The 22,827-nt window shown below is 38.5% G+C and overlaps 1 protein-coding gene across 11 annotated transcripts in view; it reads left to right on the plus strand.

Annotated features, from left to right (window-relative positions):
- Positions 1-22,827, plus strand: part of sorbs1 (sorbin and SH3 domain containing 1) — a 53,833-nt gene that overhangs the window by 23,402 nt on the left and 7,604 nt on the right. For 6 of the 11 annotated variants that reach the window (XM_084092212.1, XM_084092211.1, XM_084092215.1 and 3 more), the window contains 10 exons: positions 797-880; positions 9,394-9,443; positions 12,449-12,621; positions 17,960-18,045; positions 20,264-20,428; positions 20,553-20,599; positions 20,731-20,845; positions 20,945-21,070; positions 21,654-21,848; positions 22,049-22,597. In XM_084092212.1, coding sequence (XP_083948338.1) covers positions 797-880; positions 9,394-9,443; positions 12,449-12,621; positions 17,960-18,045; positions 20,264-20,428; positions 20,553-20,599; positions 20,731-20,845; positions 20,945-21,070; positions 21,654-21,848; positions 22,049-22,597 — 1,590 coding nt within the window. Of the gene's footprint in view, positions 1-796; positions 881-9,393; positions 9,444-12,448; positions 12,622-14,636; positions 16,121-17,959; positions 18,046-20,263; positions 20,429-20,552; positions 20,600-20,730; positions 20,846-20,944; positions 21,071-21,653; positions 21,849-22,048; positions 22,598-22,827 lie in introns of those variants that run through there. The other 5 variants (XM_084092209.1, XM_084092213.1, XM_084092218.1 and 2 more) reach the window with 3 other exon arrangements.

Here is a 22,827-nt window from a genome sequence, read left to right on the forward strand (position 1 = left end):
TTCAGAAATCATTCAATATGCTGATTTGCTGCTCACGAAACATTTCTTATTATCAGTGTTGAAATTAATATTTTGATATGATGCATTGAATATGATACATTTTTCAGGATTCTTTAAAGAATAGAAAGTTAAAAAGGAACACCACACTTTTGTAACACCACATGTCTTTATTGTCACTTTTGATCAACTTAGTACATTCCTGCTGAATAAAATAATTATTTCTCAAAAATAGTATTCATTTATTTAAAAGAAAAATCTTACCGACCCAAACTTTTGTACAATAGTGTAATATCATGTTAAATATAGCATAATTATTGTTATTGATTTTTAAAACAGTGTAGAAAATATTTGGCAGGATTTTATAAGCAAACAATAATGCAAAAAGATTGATATTCATATCAGAAGTGTGAAATTATGGATTTTGAGTATATGAATATGTGTTTATTTTCCTTGTTCGCTTGTTATATACATTAATGTATAAGACCTATGATCTATGGATCCCTTTCCATCATCATTACTTTGTCTTTATGAGATCTTTATTTTCTAATTCCTGTTTCTTTGCTGAGATCAACCAGACGCTCTTGCAACAAGTCATCAAGCTGGAAACAAATCCAATTCATGTTTCCTCTGCTGTCTCAGCCTGGAGCCTTTTTTTACTTCACTGTCTGAGATCATGACATTAAGAGAGAGTTCATGTAACATCATCATTCAGTCTCATTGTCTTTGTATTCTGAAACTTTCTCTTTCTCTTTCTCTGTCTCTTTGTCCTCCTTTCCTTGTTGCCATGTTTCTGTAGACTCAGGACGTAAGTCCAGAAGATGTAGATTTAGTGAATGAGCCTTGGTATAGGTTCTTTTCCGAGATGGATTTTGGCAAAGCGGTAAGTTGGCAGTATATTAAAAAAATGCATGTCATCCTTTTTTGTGTGTTTAGGACCCTAAATATATTTTTTTTATGTCGGTCTGTTAGAACCATTGTTATGTCACTTCCTTTCTGCACTGACCTTTCATATGTACTGTATGTTCCTTATCCATCCCATTTTAGCTCAGTGCATAGCAATACAAAAGCAATACAGAAAGTAACATTACAGTGAGTGGAAGAATTCTTCTAAATGTGCATCAGAAGCCAGATCAGAGAGCGATAGGTGATAAAATGGTGCAAGCACCACCTCTCAATTTCCCAGATGCTTCCTGATCATCTTCTGAAGCCCTTTTTCACCAACTTTTCCATCTCATGTTTGTTTTTTTCTGACTGTAATTCAATTTGAATCTCAATATATTATCTTTTGCACTGTAATTAAACAATGAATTGACATCTGATTTGTAGTTGGGGTTCGTCTGACAAAAAAGTCTTCAGTCTGTGCCTCGAGAAAGCGCTCATCTTTTTTGAGTTTTTTTTTTTTTTTTTGAGAATCTGCCACTCATTCTAGGTGTTGACACAGATGACTTTGAGAAAGTATTCATTTTTATGTAGTGCCCAGACTGGAAACAGACAGCAAGCTGTGATGATGCAACTAGTTTGGTAAAGATAATGCTCAACATTGGCCAAACTGTTTCTCCTGTGCTGTTGCCTGTTTTCAGCAGCATTGCCTGGCAACATTGACTGAAAAATTGGCCTCTGCATCATCCGCTTCTTGGTTGTCAGATTTGCTACATCCACCTTAACTAATGCGAAAGTGCATAACATCCTGCTGGTATCTATCCAGTCATGACGATTACATTTTTGCAGTGTAAACTTGTTTTGTCTGACCTTGACGCATTAACTAAGTAAAGCACTGTAAAGTACCACTGGCCTCCCGTCACTAGGTTCAGTGAGGGATAGGAAGGCCGTCACTGTGTTATCAGTGGCACAGAGCCTGTGCCGTGTTGTCATCAACTCAACACCTGTGAGTAAATAGCACATTCATTCACACTTATTTTCCTAGAGACACGTACCATGATACACCCTAGGGTGATCGGGTTGTTTCACCTTTCTTTTTTGAAACTCACTGTGATTGCTTCCGTGGGTGACAGTAGTAAAATGAGTCAATAGTAGTAAAATTGTTAAATTAAAACTTTTATTCAGCAAGGACGCATTAAATTAATCAAAAGTGAAAGTAGACATTGTTACAAAAAAACTTTTAAATAAATGCTACTTTTGAACTTTCAATCCTGAAAAAAACTGTATCATGGTTTCCACATAAATATTAAACTGTTTTCAACGTTGATAATAATGACAAATATTTCTTGAGTAACAATTCAGCATATTATAATGATTTCTAGAGGATCATGTGACACTGGAGTGAATATTCAACTTTGCCATCACAGAAATAAAAAATCTGTTAGTGGATATATAGTATAATATCAGAGGTTGTATAATTTATAATATAGTGTAAAATATCATTTTATGATACTCTATGATACTATATTGCAATTTCTCGTAAGACATTGTTGCAGGTCAAGAATGTTTCTCAAAACTAGTCTAATGACATGCTCTCTAGAGGAAAAAAAGCACAATAAAATTATCACCAGAAAAATCATCACAAATATTCAATATATGACCCAGTCCTACTCTTACTGCCCATGCATGGCTTTTGTGTATGACAAGTCTTTAGAATTAGTTCTTCTGACAGTGAAACCAAACCCTTGAGTATGAGTCACTGAGTCACAGGCTGCATTACTGATGGGTAGACTCATAAATCTGAACATCAACGTCATGGCACAAGTTAATAGAAGGTTCCTGTCTCTTTCCAGATTTCCTTGTTTAGAAATGAAAGTGAGGAGTCACCTCCCTTGAGAGCGGGTGTCTTGAGTCAACTGATGTGGCCCTCTCGCTGTGTTGATAAGGCAATGATAAAATACTCATGGAGTTCAGGAGCCAGTGTGAAATTCTCATTGGCTTAGTAAGATTCCCATAAAAAGTCAGATGCAAAAAGTAAAATTAAACACATTTCTAAAGCTATGTAAACACTCTTGCAAAAAGGGTTGAGATATTTTGTTAGTGTTAGAAATATTAACAACAGTATCTATCATATATCCATCCTGCTTTGTGTAGACTGATGCATACTGTCATACCTGCGACTCGGTGTGTGAACGCTAGGTGCGCTTGTGCTGCCGCTTCACGCTGGTACCTGTCTGTCTGCTATTGTTGACTGTTACGTTTGTTTTTGGATATGTTTTTTCTGGGAATCGACATTCTTGGATTATTTCCTGGACTACTTTACACACTCAAAAAGTTTTTGATAACTGACCCAGCAGTCTCCGTGGTCCTGTCACACAGATCGGCTGCGATCCCTCTCCATTCCTATCCTTATATCCCTCTCGACATCTGATACAGTGTGTCTCCACTCTCTTTATCTTTTTGTGGTGTCAATCCTTGATATGGTTGGGTAGCCTTCCCTTCTGTGGATTGTGTGGATTGTGGATCCGATATAGTTCTGGCTAACGTAGTTAAACCAATAAATTGTTGTGTGGGTCACATTGGTCATCACTGGTCATGTCGTTGCGTATCCACTTGTAGGTTTTGTTTTTTGGTCTTTTTGTGCTATTTTTGGATGACGATAATCAAATTACTTTTCCCGAGATGGCTTTACAATTTTCTACTTGAACCTTTTAACACCACCTGGGTACATCTATTTCTCTCATCCGCGTCTTCATCGTAGAGGTGGAGGGCTGGCTGTAGTTTGCCGTGAGACTATTAAAATATCCAAGATTGAGTTTCATGATGTTGCAGCATTTGAATACTTAGCGCTGAAAATGACTGGCCAAACGTCACTGGCTGTAATCTTAATTTACCGACCTCCAAAATTTCCCTCTGACTTTTTACTCTGAGATTAGTGAGTTACTCACTCTTGTTAGTCATTCATCTGTTATTTTGCTTGGTGATATTAATATACATGATGACTGTTTCAACTTAACTCAAACATGTAACTTTTGCTACTCACTCCAGGGGTAATATACTGGATGTCATATGTACATCTGGCTTATATAATATTCTTGTTAGTGGCTCTGATTTTGCTTTCTCAGATCACAAACTCATAAACTTCAGTTTTAATTTTCCAATATCTATATCACCACTGAAGAAAATGCTCACCTATCGTAAAATCAATTCTGTGAATCCATTTTCTTTCTCTGTTTCAATAAGGGCTTCAACCTTGTCAGAATGTTTACTATCTAACTGTCCGTCAGAAATCTGCTGTATTTACAAAAATGCTTTTTCTCAAAAACTTGAGAGTCATGCTCCTGTTAAAACTAGACTGGTTCCATCTATTCGTGCCTCACCCTGGTTCACTCCTGAACTTCGAACGATGAAAACTGAGGGTCGCCGCCTAGAAAGACTATACAGGAAAACTGGACTCATTGTGCACTCTCTGGCTTTTAAAGAACATTTGCTCAACTACCGTACAGCCCTCAACGATGCAAGATCCTCTTATTTCTCCTCTACCATTAGGAATTCCACGTGTGTCCTCGAGGTTGCACCCTTCATAACACAAACTGTAGTTTGGCTTCAAACATTGTCCCAGCAGAATTGTGACCCCCATTCTTAAAAAAACAGGCCTTGACCATCTAAATATGGACAATTACAGGCCAATATCTAATTTAACATTCTTAAGCAAACTCCTTGAAAAGGCTGTGGCTTCGCAATTGCGATCATATTTAGATGTTAATGGTGTTTTTGAACCTTTTCAGTCAGGATTTTGCCCATCTCATAGCACTGAAACTGCTCTTCTTCGGGTGGTTAACAACATTATTTTGTCCGTGGATTCAGGGTTAATAAACATCTTGATGCTTCTCGATCTAAGCGCTGCATTTGACACAGTTTGCCAAGAAATACTGATCTTTCGGCTTTCTGATATCGGCATCACTGGTTCCGCTCTTTCCTGGCTCATTTCTTACATCAGCGACAGAAAGTACTATATCACCATACAAAGGTATAGATCTGCCACTGCTTCGCTTACACAGGGTGTTCCTCAAGGTTCAGTTCTTGGCCCACTATTGTTGTATCTTACCACCAGCTCCAATAGGCCATCCCTGCCTGACTCACTCACTGCTTGTATAAGGGACATCAAGCATTGGATGTCCCTGAATTTCCTCAAATTAAATAATAAAAAAACTGAGATATTGGTGATTGGCTCTGCTGCCTCAGTCAAAAGGATGGACCTGTTCTTTGATATTGATGGAGTTCATGTTAAGCCTTCGTCATCTATTCGTAACCTTGGTGTCTTAATCGACTCAACTCTATCTTTTGGCTCTCATATTTCTTCTCTTGTTAAAAACTCTTTTTTCCATCTTCGTAATATTGTACGTCTTCGATCTTCTCTCACTTTAGCTGATGCTGAAACCTTAATTCATGCATTAATCACATCACGTCTGGATTATTGCATTGCTCTATTTCTTGGTCTGCCCCCCAAAAAATTACAGTATGTTCAAAACTCAGCAGCAAGAGTTCTCACCTCCACCAGGCGTTCTGCTCACATTACTCCTCTGCTTCATGACCTTCACGGGCTACCCGTGGCATCCCATATTTACTTTAAGGTATTACTTCTAACGTTTAAGGCATTAAATGGTCTTGCACCTCCATATCTGTCTGATCTACTTTACTCTTACCACCCTGCCCGGTCCCTTAGATCAGCTGAACTTGGTTTATTGTCCATCCCTCGTTTCCGGTTGTCTACTGTAGGTGGAAGGTCATTTAGTGTAAATGCTCCTAAATTATGGAATTCACTACCCCTTACACTTCGTAATATCTCATCTGTGGCTACATTCAAGACACAGCTAAAAACATATAACATGTATTTTGGATAATGTGACTATATGTGTCCTTATGTGATTGTAATGTGTGTGCGGGTGTGTAAATGTATTGTAATGAACAATGTAAAGCGTCCTTGAGTTACGGAAAGGTGCTATATAAATAAAACTTCTCGTTCTTCTTCTTCTTATATATACCATCTTAAGTTATGAGACTGTCACAAAAAATTCCAGTAATAGACTTGTTGTGCTTGTTGACTCCTATCTGGGAGCAACTTTAAGTATGAAGCTGCGTGTGTGTGTGTCTCCGTGTCTAAGTGGGTCGAAGGTTATTGGAGACTGCATGTGACCTGGCTTCCTCAGTGATTAACACGCCATACTCTATGACAGTGACAAACACAATCAGCCCATCTCCTATATCCTGTGTATGGAATGAGACATATGTACTGGCCTAGCAGTCCATATCCATTATGTGTCTGTTCCAATTAGACACAACAATGTTCCTGTGTACAGTAGAAACTGTTCTTTGATTATAGCAGTTTATCAAAGAACGAAAGAAAAAGGTTGCATATAAAGTACTTTCATAAGACTTTCGTAAATGAGCACATAAGCCCCATTTGCTCATGTGGTTAAGTTGCACAGCACCCTCACTCACATTGTATGCTATTTATATAATAGAAAAGTTGTAAATTTTCTTGAGTCATCTCCTGCACCTGTTAGGAAACTAGCACATGAAAATGAGCAAACATTATTAACACACTGTTCCACTGACTAGCCTTAACAATCAGGGGAAAGGAATTTACATCCTAGGAAATACTGTGGTAAACATCTCTTGATCTTTATTGTGGCCTCTTTAGGAAGAGCATTTAGCACATTGTGACTTATCTTAAAGGGACAGTTCACCCAAAAATGATCATTTACTCAGCCTTATCATTCCAAACCTGGATGATTATTTTATTTTATTTTATTTTATTTTATTTTATTTTATTTTATTTTATTACCTCAACATTCTTCATATCTTCATTTTTGTTTCAAAAATAAAAGAAAGTCACATATGGTTTAATGACAGAATTGTCATTTTTGGGAAACTGTGCCTTTTAAGGATGGATTCAGTCTAAATTCAATTTAGTGTTGTATTTTAATTGTTCATATAGTCCTATATCCTGAAATTAGACCCTGTAAACCCTGATGTGACAAATGGACGTGTACCAGACAAGACGATGGGAAATTCTCTAGGAATACTGTCTCAGCATTATTACTTTTAAGACTGAGATGTCATTTCCTTTAAAGTTAATCACCTTATATGAGAAATTCTATTTTGGTTGGCATTTCATATAACGTAAGGCTTTGAAACGGTATCCTCTGTGACATACTGTGCACGTCACTTTCACCCACAGTCTCCATGGGTCATGTCAAGAATCTCAAATACCCAGCTTAAATCTCACTTACAACAGTCCTGAGTCCTGACTTTACTGCGGTGGCTGTTTGTAAGTGTATTTCCTGTAAACTCAAGGGCCCTTTAGTCCTTCTCACATACAGTTAATGATAGACATAACAAAATCATCTTTTTAGTTTGTTTACACAATTTTTTTACACCATATACTTTCTTCTTCTGTCAGATATATATGAAGCTTCCTGTAATAATAATAATTCCTGTAATAATAATGCCAGCAACAGTGTTCTAAATTCATTGCATTATTTCACTTTTTTATCTCTCATTTTAACAGCTGCATCACACTAAGGTATTGTACTGGCTGTCACAAGTATTTAGATTAAGATGCGTGGCACTTCAGATAAGGCTTTCATGCATGCTTCCTGTTTGCTTATTCTGAGCCAAGTCTGGTGCGAAAGCCTCTTGGGATGCTGTGCCGGCTGTTTTCTTGAGAGAAAAAAAATGGTATGAATGGAAAAAAGGGACAAAAATACTAGAGGTTGCTTTGCAGACGTAATAGCAGCTTATGTCACTGGGTGTTCCTCAGGAAACAAAACTTCTAGAACATGACGCTGTATAAATAGAGCGATATTCTCACACAAAGCCTGTATTCATTCGCGAAGGTTATTCGTGATCCTCTTTACCCAGCAACCAATGGGATGAGCATGTTGCGGTCAGGAGCTGAACTTTTCTTCTGTCGGTCAGAAGAGGGGGCCGTGGGGTGCTGGCACGCATGTGGCATACCTCTAAAGGGACAGCAGCAGGCTGGGATTGTGCAATCGTATTTGCAAACACCACTTGTGCTTTTTTTTTTCTTTGGAGGTGTGCTGTCATGCTATTTTTACCATCTGTGACGTGCACTTTGGGAAAAGCAACAGAAACAGCAGCCTAAAATTAAACTTCTCTAAACCATTCCAAATGCAAGGGGGGTACAAGCCGTCACAGTGAATGGCTCTTTCTGATCTGCCGTCGGGAGTTGCTGCCTGGCAATAACAGCTCCTTATTGACTCAATGCTTGCAGTGCTGGGTATTTACTTACAAATTGTAGTCTGTTACTGATTACAAATTACATGATGAAAATTGGTAATTAGTTTCGAAATCTATTGGATTACACATTTTATGGAATCTGAGTACTTTTTATTACTTTTAGGTTACTTTTGACTTAACTCGTTTATCACACCCATTTTAATTAGATCATTGTGCACCGCATTGATATAAAAAAATACAAAGAGAAAGAAAATGTATTCTATTCTTTATTATCAAAAACATTAAGTGCATTAAATGTCAGGGTTTCCCAAACTGGGGTTGTGAAGGAACTGCAGTGGATATGCGAGTTGAGTGGAAATCAAATTAATTAAATAATAAAAATGAAAGCTTAATGAAAACATAATTACTTAAAAAAAAAAAAACAATACCTGAACACTAGAAACTTCATACTTCATTTGTTTGCCTGCGTAGTGAGAACATGTGAATGTGTTAAAATGAAATAATACCTTAAAATCTCAGGGAGACTTCAAGTAGATATTTTAGTTTAAAATAATATGTGATGATAGTTAATCATATAATTAATTAAAAGCTAACTTTAATGTGATTAAAAGCATTTTAAAATGTACTATACTTACAAAGACTTCCTTTTTGGAATCTGATTACATAATCCAGATTACATGTAATCAGTTACTACCCAGCACTGGACGCACGTTATGTGAACTTCCTTTGACTTACTAATAATATCAGTCCTGTGATTTTGTACAGCATGTCCGATCCGATGCTCATGATATTCTTAATATACGTGTGTAGATCCGTTTGTGTGTGTGTATGTGTGTGTCTGCCCATGTAATTTGGCCCACTTCCCGCACCAGCTGGTTAATTGTCTCCCTGTCTGGCCGGCCAGTAATGAGAGTGACTCAATAGAAGACAAAAGAGAGCCTCGGTGAGAGACAGCAGCTGATTGGTGGAAGCGCTGACAGCCCCCTCCCAAAATGGGCGCCCCTCACAGTCCCTGCTAATCCCACCCCTCGCTCCCAGTCGCTTGTTTTCCCCCCTAACTTGCATGCAGGCCAAAATACTTGCTTACTTCTCCACGCTACGCTTCGTCCAGAGGACTTAAGAGTTTCAGAGCTTTGGACACGGCAGACGTTCGCAAGCCTGACTGACTAATGCGCCTTCTCCCTTTCCAGCTGCCAGAGAGTCAAGCCTTTGGAGCTATCAATGACTTCTTTGTTTGGTTTGTTGCAGAGTGCCCCCTCTTTCAGCCCATTGGAAACATCTTCCGACCTCCAGCAATAGTAAGTCCATGCTTCTTTTTCCCCTCACAAATGTTCCTTTCCACCATTTTCTGATGGTGTATGCCTTGTTGTATGTGGGTGTGTTTGTGCGCCTGTCTTGCTCTCCAGCCATCTATTATCAGGCAGAGCTGTCACGGGGCTCTGGAGATTTCCCTCGTTTCCTTTTTCTGTTTCCTCAACGACCATTTGCAATGCAGGCTGCCCAGTGTAGGCGTTCGTGTGATGTATGTTTGTAAGCATGTGTGCGTGCGTTCGTGGAGGAGAGGCCACGGATGGTTGTGATGATTTGTTTCGTGCTGAAACTAGTGTCTGAAAATAACGCCTGGATGTCTTTTTAAGAGAGATAAGAGACCTCGAACATCCACCCATTCTGTTAGCAGAAATCCCCCAAATTTTAATGTGCTGTTTGTGAAGCACACAGTAAAGTGTCATTTTTTTTACTGACAGCTTTCACTGTGGCATTTACGTGATCATGCCTTCACAATACTGACATAACAGTCATATTATGTCTTTAAATTTGAAGACATTTACATTTGAACAAAATGTTTTTTCATTTATTAACTTGATTAATGTTTTTAATTTATATGATTTAAAAATATATATATAATTTACAAAGAAAACATTTCGTGAGCTTAGAATTATAAGGTTCTATCTCCGTTTAGGGTAGTTCTGAGATATTGAGCATCAAAGTTTTTACATCCCAGCTGGCAATGGAGAGATGGAACCTTTTTATTTTATTAATAACTACTAACAAAATATTTTTCCACAGAAATAACACCACACAGGCATTAATAAACACCTAATGGATCAGATTATGTCAAAAACTCAATTTCGACCAAAAGTGGAGATAGAACCTTATAATTCTAAGCTCACGATTTATTAACTTACATTTATTGATTTAGCAGATACTTATATCCAAAGCAAATAATAAGGAATACAAGCGATTCTTCTTAAGGAGCCAATATGATACAAAGTTTCAAACACTGTCCAGAATAGTACAAGCTAGAACAGGGAGAAATATACGATATAGTGAAAGCATAGAAGAATAAAAAAAAACACATTTATTGATTTTGTATTATTTTGATTCAGAAAAACATCTGAAGTGTCGTCTAAAGCATGCGCAACAAAAATAGAATCAATTTAATGTCATGTAAGCTTTCTTCAAAAGCATTCTTTAACATAACTCGTTTTTTAAACGGTAAATAAACGTATTCATTAGTTAAATCAGTTTAACATTTTTTCCATGCTTCCTTTGCCAAAAATGTAACAGTAAAACATACAAAAGAATGAATCTTTTGTGGTATTTACATCTCTCTTAAGAATCTGTGGCATCTTTTAGCCTAGCGGTATTCACTTTGGTGTGAGGATCTTTGTGATGTTTGGATGTGATGTTTATTGTTTTATCAAAAGCCACATGGTTTAGTGATAAACCAGGAGGCCAACTAGTGTTCAGCCAAAACACTAAACCAAAAATATGCTCTCATGACTTGAGGAATGTCTGAGAGACAAGCCCTGTGTAAGTGTAATCCTGAGAGAAACATAGTTTTGCCTTATGGCTAACAGATCCTTGAAAAGGAGCTGAACAGCATGAAAATACTTCAGCTTTACTGATGGTCAGATAAATCTGGTAAGACCATCTCCGCTCCAGCAGTTGTCAGGCAGCTGCTCAGGTTCCTGAGTTTGGAGCCAGTGGCGTCTGGAATGACGTGTGCTCACTTCTTCTCCAGTGGAAAGCATCCCAATGGTCATGTCATTCTTGGGGACTTTATTAAGTGTACAGTATAATGGAATAATTCATAAAGCTGGAGTCACAAGAACAGTGTCTTGTATGCACACATCATTTTTGTTGAATAATGGGTATTTTATTGTTTCCAACTATGAAAAAGTAGGAAAGTATTCTAGGGCCCTTAAGATTTTATTGGCGAGTTGGCTGTTACGGCCCAAACCTGTAACTGTTACTGTTAATATGATTCCCTCCGAAAAAGAGCTGCCGATGTATAGGACCATTGTCTGTGCATTTAAAATCCTTGTCATGGATAAATTCCCTCTCAAATCACTTAGCATGTAGGCCATGTGAGTCTGGTGTGTTAACCCTGTTGGAAAAACAGTCTCATTCTGGTCAGGCTGGGCTGGTTTGGGGTTTTGGGCACTTGTAAGCTGGTCAGACCAGCTAGACCAATTTAAAACAACTAAGACCATTATGCATTTTTGTTTTTCAGTAGAGAATAGTCAGCATGGAATTACTGGACTCAATATTATTGCTTTATTGCATACAGCAAAGAGTCATAATGATAAGAAAGCTTGATATACTTTCATTTTCCCTATACCAACATAGACTACAGCTCATTATATGGGAAGACCTAACAAAAGACAACTTATTAAAGGTGTGCATCCTTAAAGAACAACTTACTTTCATGTAAGCACATACTTTAGGTTTATATGACTAACTGCTACATGTGGAAATCTTCAAGCATGTTTTTCAAAGGATGCCACACAGGCCTCTGAGGAATGTTCTGATAAGGGGCAGAGCAGCTGGCGCTGTCCCATTTATATCAAAGAGCAAACACTGGCTGACTAAAAACGTCCAAGTTTTAAATTGTTTAGCAACATTAAAAGTAAATTGAATATTATATATTTTTTTTTATCATGTATTCATTCTTTTTTTTTTGTAATTAGTAAAATAATGTAAATATATATCACTTTAAAGCATATAAAAATAATAACAAAAATAAACACTTTTTTTTCCCCACCAGATATTTCAAAAAGTATGAGCAGGTTTAGTTAGTGTGCTCAATAAATCTTCAATTTACAGTTTTTAAAAGTAATCCAAGGCAAAGTATTTTCTGTAGTATTGTTTTTCCATACTATTTTATGTTTTCTATATCTGCTTTTAATAAAAAAATTAAAAAAATCATATAAACACGACACTAGAATTCTGTTCAGACATGTCAAGTGAATATGATGATTTATGTAAGTCACAGCCTCATATCTCTATTTGTGCCCAGCTCGACCTGTAAAGCAGGCGACAGTGAAGCAGAGAAGGACAGCTTGTCTGCCAGCGGGCAGGCAGCACCAGAATGTGATCGACACACTTACAAGAGTGTCCTGGAGGGCGGCGACATCCCACTGCAGGGCCTGAGAGCGCTTAACAAGCGTCACCCCAGCACTTCTTCTAAAGGTAGGCTTCCACTCTGTTTTTATATAAGTTTAATTCAGGTTTGAAATGATTTTGGTTTAAGGATTTCTAATCGAAATATGATTAAAATCATACTACATTATTGTAAAGCTGGCCCATTTGTTGCCCGTTGAGCCCTCTTCATCAGCATTTTCTACATTCCTTCCTTCACAATACCACACAAATAACACAGCTCATTTGTCTTTCTGTGTTTTGTTAAAGCTGGCCATTTTTCACAGTTGACACATAACAGATGTCCGGTTTGACCTTTAGTCATTCACTCGACGCCGGCCTGTTAGACAGAATGAGCACATGAGGTTCGGCTCAGTTGGGTGTCCAACTGCTTTAGAAGTGGGCCATGGTGTGCGGAAAGGGGGTGGACGTAGAGATTAATAGGGGGATCTGATGGTAGACACTCACCCTGCAGAGGAGATAAACATGCAGCATGTTCAGGGGTGGTCAGGTATGAGGGGGTCAGCTGTCAGAGTGAGGTCATGAATGGAATGCTAGCACATTTGACCCGGAGGATGGGCCGCTCGGGTCGGCAGGGGGTGGAAAGCGGAACGCACGAGTTGAGGATGATGACTGTATCCGTTAATAGTTAACATGACCCACATGTTTAGATAAAGGCTTTGTTGACCACTGTGTGAAGATCTTTTTTTAACTCTTGTTTCTGTCTGCTTTGACTTTCCAAGGCAACATGTTTTGCATACAGAATATACAATGCAGTGTATCTTGTTGTGACTTCATAAAGTTATGCTTCTAAATGCATAATTGAGTATAAAGAAATCATTAAAGACACAAATATGAATTAAAGCACATTGCAAAATTTTGTTTAATCCAAATTATGTGAGTTTCCCTATTTCCCCCCTGCTTTTAAGTAATTATTACTATCTATACCATGTTTCTGCTGCATTTTTGGCAATATACTGTAAATATCTATTAACATTCTGCCTGTAATTCCTGTGGATAGCAGCTGGTAACTTCACAGCACACTAGAGGTTTCTTTGGTGAGAATTCCCGAGACTTGTAGTGCTTACACAAGTTAATGACCACAATGGGAGTAAGTGCCTGTCTTGGAGAGGTTTGGGGGAGTCTGCGATAGATCAAAAAGAAAAGCATATCGGCACATTTGGACAAACCTTCACAATAGGAAACAAATGGTGCATTTGGTTGGACCAAAAAACTTATTGGAAGTCAGAACACAAGTAAAGGAAATGCTAAATTTTAGATGCATTGTCTTTCAGCGCATATGACTCTTTAAAACAGTTTTTAAACATAAAAGAGTTACTGAGCAGGTCAAATGAATTACTATGGATGTCACATGCATATCGGAGGAGACGTTCCAATTAGCAATTTAGTGGTATTTTGATTCATTGTCAGTTGTAAGTTAAAGCAGAAATAATAAATTTTCTTCCTTTTTTTTAACAAGGCCTATACTAGCATTTATGGATTTGAAACTCTGCTCACACAGGACTTATTGAATATTTTTGTTTTGTTTTGCAGTTTGCCAGGAGTAAAATATCTTAGTTGTTATATGATTTATTAATGACTTTAACAGTCTCCACCATTTAATACTGATAGATTTGAATCTGAATTACCACAATAAAATATTCCAAACATACTATTCTTTTAAATGTTCTTTGTAGTACAAGTAATTAAGTTTAGTTTTTATCATTTTTATCATTTGATTTATATATATATATATATATATATATATATATATATATATATATATATATATATATATATATAAAATCAAATGATAAAAAATATTAGATTATTTATATTTAATATTTTTAGTTTTTATAGTTTCTATATTAGCTGTTAAATTATGAAACTAGCTAATTAAAGTGAATATTTAGTTTCATGCTTCATTGTAATAGTGATGTTTTATAAGTACTTGATGTACTGCCGTGATTCCTCCAAATATAAAATAAGGCAATGTATTGCCTTCAAGATTAGTTAAACTCAGAGTTGAACCTGCTTGAATGCTCTAGATAAAATGGACTGACAAAATAGACTTAAGTTGGAGTATTTATTTAGTAATTAATGTAACATTTCTTACATTATTTGCCAGTTGTGTGATACTGTTGTGTTCGTGCTTGTTGCAAGTGTAATCTAATGCACTCTTTGTTCTGTTACCCTGCATGCCTGCCAGTGGATTATAAAGGTGGGAATGGCTGTATGATTTCACCCTGCTCTTCTGTAAATACTCACTCAGTTCTTGCCACTAATGCACTAGCTTCTCAATACAAGACTAAAAAGTCCTTGTCAGCCACCAAAGCCTGCATCCCTCAAATCCTTCCTTCCAAGTTTAAGCCCAAGTTATCGCCCTCTACCGATGAGAGCCTGGAAAGACGGACCGTGCAGACACAACAGCGGCCCAAAGCGCACAGCTGCGAGGATCTGCATCCGGAGGCCTGTGGCTCACAGAATGGAGATACACAGAATGCCGATCACAGGTTAAATTCAGCTTGCAAGGGCAATGGTTCACCTGAGAGCAGGAACCATCATAAAAATGGACCTGTTGTGGGATCTGTGAGGAGCACTGCTGAGTTCTCTGCCCTCTATCGAAACATGCATAACATTCAGAGGCCGAGCTCCTTGGGCTCTAGCCCCAACGGTAGTGTCCGCTGCCTGGCTTCATTTTTCGAGAAGCCGGGGGGCGACATTACCTTGGATAGGACTGAGTTCATCCCCCGGGAGGCCGTCACTTTTCGGGTGATGGAGTTTGAGCGTATCATTCAGCGTTCGAACTGTGCGCCCACTCGCTCTGCCTCGATGCCCATACTCCCTAGTAACCCAAGCCCTTCCCACAGCCCTGCGCCGGCCTGCTTTCTCCAGTCTGCTCTGTCAGCTGAGACTCTAGTCATGCCAGAGCCTGCACATACTGAGGACTGTCCAACCATGAATACAGAGGCCCAAACACCCAAAGAGGAACCTTCTGTGTCAGACGAGTGCCTGAACACCTCAAGAATTGACTTACCTTTGGAAAATGAGGGCAAATCGGAGAAAAAAAACAGTTGCATTCATGATGCTGCCAAAGAGACGCCCTCGAGCTGTACCTCAGAACCCACAGGTAACCATCACCATGATCACTTCCCCTTCCACACCAAACAAAGCAAGTGTAAAGGCACCTGCCCGGCTTCCTACACACGTTTCACCACAATCCTCAGGCACGAGCGGCAACAGGCCAACACCCTGCAGGAGAAGAGATGTGCTCCCCCAAGAAACTTTCTTCTGATGGGTCCAGCCCCTTTCTCCTTACGGAGGTCCTTACACAGTCAACAGGCCAAAAAGACTTGCGCTCTCTCCGCCATGAAGCCCGTGGCCGGAGACCTATTCTCGGCCAGGCCGAAGCCTGTGATTCCCCAACGCCTGTCCTCTTTGGAGGTGCTGGAGAGGCTCAGTAACGGAGAGAGCTCTCCCTGTGAGGGGTGCAACTCGGATGACCTCATGGATGTGGAGGGCTCAGAAGCCAGTAAAGATCACTCTGAAGGTGGCTATATTGAGAGTGTCATGAGTGTCAGATTGTCCACACTCATGTTCGGGCATGACTATGTCTGTGATCACTCATCTTCCTCCAGCCTTTCTCTCTCTTGTCTGCTCTTCTGTCATCACTGAGTGACTTTATTTTTTCCATTTCTTCCGTGTGCACTGTGTGGCCAACTTTGTGTGGTTTGTAACCAGATTGGCATATTTCTGTTGTGTTGTGTTTAAGTGTGTTATTTCACTTTTTTTTTTATTCTCAGACTTTCACTTCAGCCATTTAGTATTATTTTTTATTGCCTTTGTAATACATTGTCCAGATAACTATGACCAGACATAAATATAAAAAAGAACAGAACAAAGTCATGGTAAAAAGTACCACCCATCGAGTGCAACAGTAACTGAACCTTTCAGCTGCCTGGGTTCTGAAATTGTTGTTCCAAAGGGATTTCAAGGCATTCTTCAATAAAGTATAAGCAATTCTTATGTGTTTATTTTTAATGCTTAATTTTAAGCAAAAGTGTATTTGAAATTTAAGTCAAAACAACAAAGGTACCGCACTTAAGTTGTTTTGTGAGGGAATGATCTTCTACGCATTCCATGAAACATTGAGAATTATCTAATCGAATCATAAACACTGGTATAATATAAAATGATTGACTTACAGTCAGATTATATACATATATAATCATGTATATATAAAACAAGTTTAGACATATATACAGTATAAACAATTTTATTCAAGTTTATTACAAAAATTTAAAGGACAGTTCACCCAAAAATGTCATAATTTCCTCACCCTCATGTCATTCATTAAAATTTATTCTTTGGAGCATAAAAGAAAGAGTTTTTGACAAATGTGTTACCACTTTTCAAAATATTGTCTTTTGTGTTCCACTTAAGAAAGAAAGTCAAACAGGTTTGGAATGACATGAGGGTGAGGAAATATAACAGAACTTTGATTTTGGGGTGACTATCCCTTTAACTTTCTCTATAATGTTACTTTTTTAAAAGCCAGATTCCATTAATTCATTATCAAGTATTACTACATACCAGAAGTTCTGTTTTCACCCTACCATAGAATAATGATAAGAGTTGAATCTGAGAGGAATTTTTGGTCATTTAGCTTCTTGTCAGCTTGAGAAAATATTTCAGGCCTCAAATGTCATTGAACAGATGCATTTTGTACATTAAACAGACATTTAAAATTGTTTCATGCACATACAACTTTCATCATAATGCAAAGCCTTTCACAGATTTGATCTGAAATTAAAAGACATTTCATAGAATAGTGTAAACATGAGTCGGTTTTTACTCTGTTTAAGGATCAGGACCAGTGCATTCAAATGGCTATTATGTTTTTTGTTTTGTTTATTATTATGTGGTTGTCACTTAATTTTCTATTTTTTAAATCTGCATTATACATATTACACTAGACATTTTTGAAAGGAATGTCAAAATATGTATTTTTACCATACTTTTTCATGATGTTAAGTTTTGATGCATGCAACTTTTTTTTTTTTGATTGACCATGGCTTATGCTTATCCTGCAGATCTCAAAATACTTGCTTTATGCTTAAACTATTCTAATGTTAAACTGTAAGATGTGTAAGCCATTTTATGTTCATGTAATTTTATTTATATATTTTATATAACATCTTTTGTTATATTTGAATGTCAGAATGTCTATGTGTCTATATCATCCCCATTGACATGCTCTATAAATGGAAATTTCAGAGATATGAAGTATTGTGGAATGTTTGAACCAAGACTGACTTGAATCATTGCACTTACTCTTACTTTATGTAATTTTGGCAACAGAAAGTGAATCCTATGTTTTTTCAAACAGACTCCGATTCCTCACATCCATTAGGCCACGGGGATCATGGAGAGAACCCAGACGAGACTGTCCGGAAACGCTATGGAGATAAAGAGGTGCCATATCTGTTTTGACATTTTCTTCACACTGCAAACGAATCATTTTCTTAATTACTATGTTTATGTTGTTTTCCAGGAACAGCATATAAACATCCTTAAAACAAGATTATAATATGACTTGTTTTCATAGAATATATCTTAAAATAAGTTACATTTTCTGCCCCGTGGACATACAGTGAGGAAAATAAGTATTTGAACACCCTGCTATTTTGCAAGTTCTCCCACTTAGAAATCATGGAGGGGTCTGAAATTGTCATCGTAGGTGCATGTCCACTGTGACATAAGACATAATCTAAAAAAAAAAATCCAGAAATCACAATGTATGATTTTTTAACTATTTATTTGTATGATACAGCTGCAAATAAGTATTTGAACACCTGAGAAAATCAATGTTAATATTTGGTACAGTAGCCTTTGTTTGCAATTACAGAGGTCAAATGTTTCCTGTAGTTTTTCACCAGGTTTGCACACACTGCAGGAGGGTTGGCCCACTCTTCCACACAGATCTTCTCTAGATCAGTCAGGTTTCTGGGCTGTCGCTGAGAAACACGGAGTTTGAGCTCCCTCCAAAGATTCTCTATTGGGTTTAGGTCTGGAGACTGGCTAGGCCACGCCAGAACCTTGATATGCTTCTTACAGAGCCACTCCTTGGTTATCCTGGCTGTGTGCTTCGGGTCATTGTCATGTTGGAAGACCCAGCCTCAACCCATCTTCAATGCTCTAACTGAGGGAAGGAGGTTGTTCCCCAAAATCTCGCAATACATGGCCCCGGTCATCCTCTCCTTAATACAGTGCAGTCGCCCTGTCCCATGTGCAGAAAAACACCCCCAAAGCATGATGCTACCACCCCCATGCTTCACAGTAGGGATGGTGTTCTTGGGATGGTACTCATCATTCTTCTTCCTCCAAACACGTTTAGTGGAATTATGACCAAAAAGTTCTATTTTGGTCTCATCTGACCACATGACTTTCTCCCATGACTCCTCTGGATCATCCAAATGGTCATTGGCAAACTTAAGACGGGCCTTGACATGTGCTGGTTTAAGCAGGGGAACCTTCCATGCCATGCATGATTTCAAACCATGACGTCTTAGTGTATTACCAACAGTAACCTTGGAAACGGTGGTCCCAGCTCTTTTCAGGTCATTGACCAGCTCCTCCCGTGTAGTTCTGGGCTGATTTCTCACCTTTCTTAGGATCATTGAGACCCCACGAGGTGAGATCTTGCATGGAGCCCCAGTCCGAGGGAGACTGACAGTCATGTTTAGCTTCTTCCATTTTCTAATGATTGCTCCAACAGTGGACCTTTTTTCACCAAGCTGCTTGGCAATTTCCCCGTAGCCCTTTCCAGCCTTGTGGAGGTGTACAATTTTGTCTCTAGTGTCTTTGGACAGCTCTTTGGTCTTGGCCATGTTAGTAGTTGGATTCTTACTGATTGTATGGGGTGGACAGGTGTCTTTATGCAGCTAACGACCTCAAACAGGTGCATCTAATTTAGGATAATAAATGGAGTGGAGGTGGACATTTTAAAGGCAGACTAACAGGTCTTTGAGGGTCAGAATTCTAGCTGATAGACAGGTGTTCAAATACTTATTTGCAGCTGTATCATACAAATAAATAGTTAAAAAATCATATATTGTGATTTCTGGATTTTTTTTTTTAGATTATGTCTCTCACAGTGGACATGCACCTACGATGACAATTTCAGACCCCTCCATGATTTCCAAGTGGGAGAACTTGCAAAATAGCAGGGTGTTCAAATATTTATTTTCCTCACTGTAGTTTTTTAAGCATATATCTAACACTAAATTATTTAGGTTTGTTAATAAAGCAATAAAAAAAAAAAAAATATTCAACATATTTCATAATAAAACGTCTTATTATTTTACACAATTTTTGTTTAGATATTTTTACTGGAGAATAATAGAAAAAATAAATGTGTGTATATCCCTAATGTATTAACATTAACAAAATAGATAAATATTTATTAGTTTGTAAATTTAAATAATATAATGTAATATAATATAATATAAAATAATATAATCTTCTGAATATACATACAAGTGCTGATCTATGGGTCCTCTGGTCATGAGTAATTTAACAGACATATGGTGGATTTTAAAGCATGTTTTTGGAGACTTATTTTGCTGCTGTACAATGTGGTGAATTTGTAATAGGCATAATGAGTGAATTAAAAGCCTGTTTCTTTTTAAAGAAAATTCTGGAAGAGCAGAGACGGTTAAAGCGAGAGCAGGAAGAGGCAGACACAGCCGCTCGGAGACACGCTGGGCTGGTTGTGACTCATCAGCAGTTCATTACTAATGACCGCTTCGGCGACCTGCTGGTTATTAATGAGAAAGAGAAGAGAAAAACCATAGAGGTGACATATTTTCTCTCGTTATGCTTCAAACAATCTTGTCTTTTTACGTGACAAAGAGAGTTGCTGTGATCATAAAAGATTCATTACTGTAGAAATGATGCTAATGGCCTCTTATTGTCTGCAGAGAACTCCTGCTTTGGCGCGATTTGACTTCAGAGCAGAAAGTTTAAAGTAAGTGTCTCACAATTCAGTTCTAAGGATGCTAATGAGATCATCATGTGTTTGTAAATATCAGCATGTCTCTTGACATGTAGAGTTCTACATTATACAAGTCTAACCACATTCTGTTTCCCCTTAATCAGGGAACTACCATTTCAAAAGGGAGATATTGTATACATCTACCGGCAAGTTGATCAGAACTGGTTTGAGGGAGAACATCATGGAAGAGTTGGGATTTTTCCACGCAGCTACGTTGAGGTACATTATTTTTATCACTTAGTATTACATTTTTTTGTATCTAAAAGAGTTTTCAGGTGTGAAGTAACATGTCTTACTTCTGTTATGCTGTTTTTCCAGCTCTTGCCGCCAACAGAAAAGGCTCAGCCCCAAAAAAGTGCTCCGGTCCAGGTGTTGGAATATGGAGAGGCTATGGCTCGATTTAATTTCACTGGCGACACTGGTGTTGAAATGTCTTTCAGAAAGGTAATTCACACTGTTTCTGTAATTTAATGAAGATTACGCTTAAGTCCAGCGGTCAACACTGTTGATATGCAAACAAGAGATAGAGAAATCAGTATTACCGTATATGTTTTATTTAGCTTTTTATTTTAGAAATATGGAATAATCATTCATTGTCCAGCAGCCTGTTTTATGTATTTATGAGCTGAATGTGAAGCCAAACTCTTTTAAAAGTGTGATGAAACAAGCCAAGTAGAAAGCTTTCAGAAGAAGAAAATAAAAATAAAAACAGAAGAATTATTTTTTTTTTTACACTGCAAATAAAAAAAATAATCATCAGCTAGTAGAGTAAAATATGCTAAAATTGCAGTGAATATAAGTAATCAACGAAATTATTATAGATGCAGGTGGATTCACATATGTATGTCTGCATCAGACTTTGCTTTGCCAATTTTGTTACATGTAAATTAATAATAGAGATTATGAAAGTGAATGTCAGAAAATGAAAAAAACAACAACGTATTTTTAAATAAATAAATGTGTGTGTGTGTTTGTTGTCTATGTTATGACTGCAGGAGCTAATTCAAAATCTTTTGTCTGCCTGTAGGGGGAGCGAATAACACTAATTCGCAGAGTAGATGAGAACTGGTATGAAGGCAAAGTTTCTGGCACTAACCGGCAGGGCATCTTCCCGGTCACCTACATAGAGGTGCACAAAAGACCCCGAGTGAAAAATGGAGTGGACTACCCTGATCCCCCTATCAGCCAGTCACCTCATCGGAGCACAAATGCCTCTCCACAGGTAAAAACTTGACAAAATCCGTGTCCCTTAGATCATTTTTATTCAACGTATGTGAATCGCTTTCATTTTCCCATTTGTTTTTGTTTTTATTTATTGATTATCTCATACAGTGTTTTCATCATTTCACCTCTCCCTTTCCTCCTTCCTCTTTATTGTTTCCTATTATTCCTCCTGACACCCGGCCTTGCCCTCCAAAAAAGCCCATTCGTAATCGGCTCACCACCTCCCCTCTCCCTCTCCCCCGGTCTCCCCGCCGCTCGATCTCCCCCGAGGTCCATGCCATCTCCAACGAGTGGATTTCTCTCACTGTGGGCGGAACCAGCAGCAGCCCCCCAGCCGCCCCCACTCCACCCCTCCCCCCTCTGCCAAGCACTTCCTACCGCTTGGGCGAATATCTGCCCCCTTCCATGTCAGCCAGTCCTGTGCCTCCCATCAGCGGCAGCCCCTACTGCATCTCCCCCATGGCCTCTCCTTCCTCGTCTCCTTTACCCCCGCCCTATCCACCCCGGCCCTGCTCGGCCACCCCGTTCCTCACCTTCACTCCACCTCAAGGCGAGGACTTCCTTCTTTCTCCACCATCTCCCCGCCTCTCCCGCAGCCTGAGTCCCTGTGGGGGTGCTGGGCTTGAGGGTTGGCTTACTAGGGGCAACAGGCTGGATCAGGAGTTTCAGGAAGGGGATGGGTCTGAAATAGACAGGGCTGGCAGCCTCCGCAAGGCTCCTTACAACAGGAACTATAGCCCAGCAGAGGTATCTTCTGCATGGTGTGGTGTGTTTGTTCAAGGTGCCCATCATAAGATGACTAAGTTCCGTTTCCATTGGCACGAGTTATAGATCTAGCAGGCTGCAATAGGGGACAATATCTGACCCATCTGGTTATGCTATTGAGTTATACTTTTGATGCTTTCACACTGTTGAGAGAAACACAGTTAAAAAAGAAACTGCTGCATGAACCTCTAACATGATTAGCATGAAGCTTT

This window comes from Abramis brama, assembly GCF_963993115.1.
Source record: "Abramis brama genome assembly, chromosome: 19".
Taxonomy (NCBI): domain Eukaryota; kingdom Metazoa; phylum Chordata; class Actinopteri; order Cypriniformes; family Leuciscidae; genus Abramis; species Abramis brama.